Here is a 7785-nt window from a genome sequence, read left to right as displayed (position 1 = left end):
TCTCAACTGAAGACAAAACAATCAAAGATCAATAATGACCTTTGACCTCCGCCTGCAGACAGTCAACACAGCTGTGTTTGTGTACTTCAGGGTCATCAGGAAAACACAGCGCTGACAACACAGAACCAAGGCTGCCTGACAGACAGAACACCAGACAGCTTTCTGCTTCAGGTCTTCTCACCGAGCGACATGTTGAGGCACCTTAGACAGAAACTGTTTACAGTTTTTAACGATCGCCGTGACCTTTATTTCAATACTTTTAACAACTTTCCTGAACTCTTAACACAGTTACATCTGTCTGAGTACACCATGAACACAGCTCTTGTTGCTTTGACACAACATGCAAACAGTTACACACATTCAGATAACATGTTCTAACCCTAACGTATACCTAACGTGTACCTAACGTGTACCTAACGTGTACCTAACGTGTACCTAACGTGTACCTAACGTATACCTAACGTGTACCTAACGTATACCTAACGTATACCTAACGTGTACCTAACGTATACCTAACGTATACCTAACGTGTACCTAACGTGTACCTAACGTGTACCTAACGTGTACCTAACGTATACCTAACGTATACCTAACGTATACCTAACGTGTACCTAACGTATACCTAACGTATACCTAATGTGTACCTAACGTATACCTAACGTATACCTAACGTGTACCTAACGTATACCTAACGTATACCTAACGTATACCTAACGTGTACCTAACGTATACCTAACGTGTACCTAACGTGTACCTAACGTATACCTAACGTTTACCTAACGTCACAGTCACCAGCTGATCATATACCTCCTGCATGTTGTTCCCCTGCTACTGAGAAACAGCTGATTGAAGTTATGCAAATAGATCAATCACAGCTGATTGACATCTAGGAAACACACTCAGCTTCTTTCAATCACATGACCATATGGTACTGTACTGTAGTAGTACATACAGTACAAGAGGACTATGGTACTGTACTGTAGTACATACAGTACAAGAGGACTATGGTACTGTACTGTAGTAGTACATACAGTACAAGAGGACTATGTTACTGTACTGTAGTACATACAGTAAAAGAGGACTATGGTACTGTACTGTAGTACATACAGTACAAGAGGACTATGGTACTGTACTGTAGTACATACAGTACAAGAGGACTATGGTACTGTACTGTAGTACATACAGTACAAGAGGACTATGGTACTGTACTGTAGTAGTACATACAGTACAAGAGGACTATGGTACTGTACTGTAGTACATACAGTACAAGAGGACTATGGTACTGTACTGTAGTACATACAGTACAAGAGGACTATGGTACTGTACTGTAGTACATACAGTACAAGAGGACTATGGTACTGTACTGTAGTAGTACATACAGTACAAGAGGACCTATTTGTGCTGATTTTGTGTGGAAAGGAACAAGTAGAAGAACGAGTACGAGGACATTTCTGTCTCCGTCTTGTTTTCTTACCGTAACTGTACGTTCTGTGAAGCTACTCTGAGAGCTCATTCATTTCCTGTTGTGACTTTCTGCAGCAAATGAGACCAAATGCAAACATTTACTAAACCCAACAACACAACAATGTAGAGAGGCTCAGAGAACTACAGAACTATGGACAATACACTATACTACTGTCTAGTGTCAGCGTTTGGTGACAGGTGAAGCAGCGCGGGATCATGGGAGTTGTAGTCTAGAGGCGTTTGGTGACAGGTGAAGCAGCGCGGGATCACGGGAGTTGTAGTCTAGAGGCGTTTAGTGACACCTGAAGCAGCGCGGGATCATGGGAGTTGTAGTCTAGAGGCGTTTGGTGACAGGTGAAGCAGCGCGGGATCACGGGAGTTGTAGTCTAGAGGCGTTTAGTGACACCTGAAGCAGCGCGGGATCATGGGAGTTGTAGTCTAGAGGCGTTTAGTGACACCTGAAGCAGCGTGGGCTCATGGGAGTTGTAGTCTAGAGGCGTTTGGTGACAGGTGAAGCAGCGTGGGATCATGGGAGTTGTAGTCTAGAGGCGTTTGGTGACAGGTGAAGCAGCGTGGGATCATGGGAGTTGTAGTCTAGAGGCGTTTGGTGACACCTGAAGCAGCGTGGGATCATGGGAGTTGTAGTCTAGAGGCGTTTGGTGACACCTGAAGCAGCGTGGGATCATGGGAGTTGTAGTCTAGAGGCGTTTGGTGACACCTGAAGCAGCGTGGGATCATGGGAGTTGTAGTCTAGAGGCGTTTAGTGACACCTGAAGCAGCGTGGGATCATGGGAGTTGTAGTCTAGAGGCGTTTAGTGACACCTGAAGCAGCGTGGGCTCATGGGAGTTGTAGTCTAGAGGCGTTTGGTGACAGGTGAAGCAGCGTGGGCTCATGGGAGTTGTAGTCTAGAGGCGTTTGGTGACAGGTGAAGCAGCGTGGGATCATGGGAGTTGTAGTCTAGAGGCGTTTGGTGACAGGTGAAGCAGCGCGGGATCATGGGAGTTGTAGTCTAGAGGCGTTGGTGACAGGTGAAGCAGCGCGGGCTCATGGGAGTTGTAGTCTAGAGGCATTTGGTGACACCTGAAGCAGCGTGGGATCATGGGAGTTGTAGTCTAGAGGCGTTTGGTGACACCTGAAGCAGCGTGGGCTCATGGGAGTTGTAGTCTAGAGGCGTTTAGTGACACCTGAAGCAGCGTGGGCTCATGGGAGTTGTAGTCTAGAGGCGTTTAGTGACACCTGAAGCAGCGTGGGCTCACGGGAGTTGTAGTCTAGAGCGTTTAGTGACACCCGAAGCAGCGGGGCTCATGGGAGTTGTAGTCTAGGCGTTTGGTGACAGGTGAAGCAGCGTGGGATCATGGGAGTTGAGTCTAGGCTTTAGTGAGTCTAGAGAGCGTTTGGTGACAGGTGAAGCAGCGTGGGCTCATGGGAGTTGTAGTCTAGAGGCGTTTGGTGACAGGTGAAGCAGCGTGGGATCATGGGAGTTGTAGTCTAGAGGTGTTTGGTGACAGGTGAAGCAGCGCGGGATCATGGGAGTTGTAGTCTAGAGGCGTTGGTGACAGGTGAAGCAGCGCGGGCTCATGGGAGTTGTAGTCTAGATGCATTTGGTGACACCTGAAGCAGCGTGGGATCATGGGAGTTGTAGTCTAGAGGCGTTTGGTGACACCTGAAGCAGCGTGGGCTCATGGGAGTTGTAGTCTAGAGGCGTTTAGTGACACCTGAAGCAACGTGGGCTCATGGGAGTTGTAGTCTAGAGGCGTTTAGTGACACCTGAAGCAGCGTGGGCTCATGGGAGTTGTAGTCTAGAGGCGTTTAGTGACACCTGAAGCAACGTGGGATCATGGGAGTTGTAGTCTAGAGGCGTTTAGTGACAGGTGAAGCAGCGTGGGATCATGGCTGGTATTAACGCTGCAGCCATCACTCCCAGGAACGGGACATTCTTCCTCACAACAGGCTCAATGAAGCACACACGCTTAATGTCAGAGAGCTGCATAATAATGGGACTTTGGTCAGATGTTCTGACAGTTTCCAGTGGTTCTGAGGACCAACATGAGAGAGAGAGATGTGGTGAAGATTGCTGGTTGTTTAGGTACATTAAACCACGGTCAGCGTTTCCCGTTCCTGGGAGTGATGGCTGCTGTCAGAAGCCGTCGCAGCGTAAATACCAGCCGTGTAATAAACAAAGCCTGATCACGTAAAAACACAGGAGGAGGAGGAGGATTGAGACCATTTTGGGGAGATTTGGACATTAATGGGGGGCTGGGTTCATTAAAACTAATATTAATAACCAGCAACAGTCAATGACAAGATGAACAGGAAACTTTCAAAATAAAACACAGCGATGACGTCAGCATGTTTTATTTCTGTAGAGAATCACAGCAGGAAGAGAGAACTGATGACATCATAGCTCAATATGACAGAAGCCCCCCCGACCCCACCCCACACACACACACTGCAGGCTGCTTCCCCCAGATGCATTCTGGGAAACACAGTTCTCTGATTCTGTAGGGTCTGAACACAACGCAGCAAAACATTAACGTCGCTGCTGATTGGCTAACATCTCAGACACGCCCACAAAACCAAACCACAGGAAACCCCGAAAACAGAAGCTAAGCAGCGCCGGCGTTTAGCTTTCCTGTTCAAAATATTCAAACAGCAGCTAAGTTCAGAAAAAGATGGTTGTTGGGATTCAAACCTTCCCGAGGAACCAACGCCTGTTTCCTGGGTGAAAATGTTTAAATATTATTATATTCTAGTAGATTTTGGGAGATTTAGCGTAACTTCCGCCCGTAGCTGTTTCCCATCTAGCCACCGAAACAAGAAGTCCAGAAGCTTTTATTTTGAAGGATCCAACAGCTGTAAGTTCCCTCCCACAGTCCAGAAGCTTTTATTTTGAAATTGACTTTATATAATAATCTTCACATTATTCAGAATAAAACTGGCCCACGTGCATGAACTGTGGGAGTCAGACACACATCTGTTAATAGATGTATTAATAGAGCTAATAAGGTATTAATAAACATTAATATCTGTTCTGAGAGTTGGAGAACCTTTAAAGTGCGTCGCGTCTGTCTGTATAGTGGTGGAGAGAAAGGAAACCCTACTGAGCGCGTGCAGAACGCCATCAGAGAAAGGAAACCCTACTGAGCGTGTGCAGAACGCGACCAGAGAAAGGAAACCCTACTGAGCGTGTGCAGAACACCATCAGAGAAAGGAAACCCTACTGAGCGTGTGCAGAACACCATCAGAGAAAGGAAACCCTACTGAGCGCGTGCAGAACACGACCAGAGAAAGGAAACCCTACTGAGCGCGTGCAGAACGCCATCAGAGAAAGGAAACCCTACTGAGCGCGTGCAGAACGCAGCTTCGGAGGAAAACAGCCTGCAGTCTGGGCGACAGGAAGTGGATCTCTGCCCTTTCACAGTAAAACAAGAACAAAAGAAAAAGGAACAGAGATTGTGTTAAAAAATTAAATCATAAACACACGCTCGATTAAAATAAAGGCGACTTTAGTCCCGCCCCTTTAGTCCCGCCCCTTTAGTCCCCGCCCCTCTAGCCCCGCCCCTCTAGCACATGTAGTCCCGCCCCCCCCCCCCAATCAGGCTGAAACTCAGTCTAAAATCATATTTTCTCGATCTAAACAAACAAAGGAGCTGAAATCAGACAATAACAACATGAAATCTTAGTTTCTCAGATGGAGGCGGTGATCTGGGTCCTGATTGGAGGAGAGCGGCGCGATGATGATGTCACAGGAAGGCGGTGGCGGCGGCTCGATGGTAGCGTTCGTGTGCGCTGATCAGCGATAAAGTGACTCCCAGAGGAGAGAAGAAGAAGATGAAGAAGCACCATCGTCATCGTCACATCTGGAGGAAGAACAGAGACTCAGACGACAGCAGCACTTTCACAATAAAAGCCCCAAAATTACTCTTTTCTGTTACAATATTCCAACTTTGAGTGAGTGTGTGTCTGTCTGTCTGTCTGTCTGTCTGTCTGTGTGTGTCTCTGTGTGTGTCTCTGTGTGTGTCTCTGTGTGTGTGTGTGTGTGTGTGTGTGTGTGTCTCTGTGTGTGTGTGTGTGTGTGTGTGTGTGTGTGTGTGTGTGTCTCTGTGTGTGTGTGTGTGTGTGTGTGTGTGTGTGTGTGTGTGTCTCACCTGTTGAGAGGATTGTTGGAGCCATTTGTCTTTGTCTCCGCTCAGCTTCATACAGGAGAACAGCTCGCACACAGACAGACGCTCCTACAGGAAACAGTCGGCATAAACACAGGAAACAGTCGGCAAACAGTCAAAACAAACGCTGGAAAAAATATACAAAAAGTAAAAGAAACTGAAACGTTGCAAGACGTAAACATAGAAGATATTCCTCTTTTAACCAAAACACTCTCTGTCTCTGTGTCTGTCTCTGTGTGTGTGTCTCTGTGTGTGTGTGTGTGTGTTTGTATGTGTGTGTGTCTGTGTGTGTGTGTCTGTATGTGTGTCTCTGTGTCTGTGTGTGTGTGTCTGTATGTGTGTCTCTGTGTGTCTGTGTCTGTGTGTTTGTATGTGTGTCTCTGTGTGTGTGTGTGTGTCTCTGTGTGTCTGTGTGTGTGTGTGTGTTGTTACCTGAGCCTGACTCCTCTTCCTCAGCAGCCATTTGTCCTCCTGTGTGTCTGCAGGGCGGGGCGGCGTCTGTCTCGGGACCACCCAGAGATCTGGATCCAGAGGAGTCTGGAACAGAGACTCCTCCCTGGCGGCCTTCTCCTCCCCAGACACGGAGGAGGGGGTGGGGGGGTGCAGCCAGGCCTCCAGGATGGCCTGAACCTGGGGACACGTCACACACGTTAGACTGGGTCTGTGTCTGTCTGTCTGTCTGTCTGTGTGTGTGTCTGTGTCTGTCTGTCTGTCTGTGTGTGTCTCAGGTGGACCCTAGTCTATCCTGCTCTAACCCACCTGGTCTGGGTCACTATAAGCTGGTAGATGGAGCAGGGTTACCCCATCCAGACACACAGTTGACCTGGGTAATACCCTGATTGAGCCATTGGTGTGAAAGGGGTAATAGTTACTATGTACTATATAAAGTATAGCAGAATGGCTCAGGTGCTGCACCCTGTAAAACTAAACTAAGCTTTTACACTAAATGTCACCTTCTGTTCCTGCTCCTTGCGGTGCAGAGTGGGCGGGACATTCTTGGCGCTGGGCGGGGTGGCGTTGTTGGCCTGGTTCTTGGTGCTGGGCGGCGTGGCGTTGTTGGCTACCGGGACGCCGTTCTTATCCCGCCCATCCTGCCGGAGCAGCCAGAGGCTCAGAGCTTCCTTCCCACAGTTCTGCTCGCAGACGCAGTCGGCGTAGGACGAGCAGATCTCATTGGCTCTGCAGGTCGTTTGCAGCGGCGCCGCCTGCTGCAGCCACGACTCCAGGGTCGGCGCCACGGGGGCGTCAGATGAGGCCGGGCTGGCGGCCGGGCTGGCGGCCGGGCTGGAGGCCAGCTGGAACAATTCCAAATGTTATTGTACAATCAACTGTCTGAGGAATAACTGCAATAGTGATGTAATGTATCGGTGAGTGATGTAATGCATCGGTGAGTGATGTAATGTCGGTGAGTGATGTAATGATCGTTACCGGTGGCGTCTTCAGGCACTTGAGCAGTCCCAGGTTCTCTATCTCCAGCGGCACGGCGGCCGTCTGGCAGCAGGCGGAGCAGTCGGCCGGCCGGGATGCTGCACACAGCCAATCACTGGCCTCCCAGCCAGCCTGGAACGGCTTCAACACGTCACGCCACTGCTCGCCGTCTGACACAGCCTCCATGGAGACATCGGCCGGGGTGATGAGCCAGCCGCTCAGATCTTCCTCTTCCTCCTCCACCTCCTCCTCCTCGACGGTGAGCTCTGATTCGTCGATCTTCTCGATGGAGAAGTCGGAGCTGCAGCTGCTGTCGGCTCGCTCGCGGCTGCCGGTGGCGCCCGTCTGAAGCCACGCCTCCAGGTCTCTCAGCTGACCCCAGGCCTGCAGGAAATCCACTGAAGCCAGGGCGGGACAGGAAGTCTGACACAAACACACAGCAGCAGTTAGAGTCCACTAAAAGTTCTGTTGTTGCTGCTGACAGACTCAGATTATTATTCTAAGTGTCTGACAACATTATGGGATGGATCCCTACAGAGATAGACCTTTTAGTTAAAGAGGAAGATCCTTTTAGTTTAACATGAAACAGCCCCGAAATCCCCATCACCAAACCCACCAGACTCCATGTAAATAATCAGGACTTTTAGCGTGTATAGAGCCAGCATATCTCCACCAGACTCCATGTAAATAATCAGGACTTTTAGCGTGTATAGAGCCAGCATATCTCCA

At 49.1% G+C, this 7785-nt stretch overlaps 1 protein-coding gene across 5 annotated transcripts in view; it reads right to left on the bottom strand.

Moving 5' to 3' along the window:
* Positions 1-5032: 5032 nt before the first annotated feature.
* Positions 5033-7785, bottom strand: part of ncoa4 (nuclear receptor coactivator 4) — an 11251-nt gene continuing 8498 nt past the window's right edge. For all 5 annotated transcript variants that reach the window (XM_078281541.1, XM_078281540.1, XM_078281538.1 and 2 more), the window contains 5 exons: positions 7057-7479; positions 6582-6923; positions 6061-6258; positions 5614-5697; positions 5033-5325 (listed from right to left, as the gene is read on the bottom strand). In XM_078281541.1, the coding sequence (XP_078137667.1) occupies positions 5320-5325; positions 5614-5697; positions 6061-6258; positions 6582-6923; positions 7057-7479 (1053 nt within the window). In that variant the 3' untranslated portion in view covers positions 5033-5319. The remainder of the gene's footprint in view (positions 5326-5613; positions 5698-6060; positions 6259-6581; positions 6924-7056; positions 7480-7785) is intronic.

The sequence above is a fragment of the Sander vitreus genome, chromosome 23, assembly GCF_031162955.1.
Source record: "Sander vitreus isolate 19-12246 chromosome 23, sanVit1, whole genome shotgun sequence".
Classification (NCBI taxonomy): domain Eukaryota; kingdom Metazoa; phylum Chordata; class Actinopteri; order Perciformes; family Percidae; genus Sander; species Sander vitreus.
This window is presented reverse-complemented; position numbering and strand designations above follow the sequence as displayed.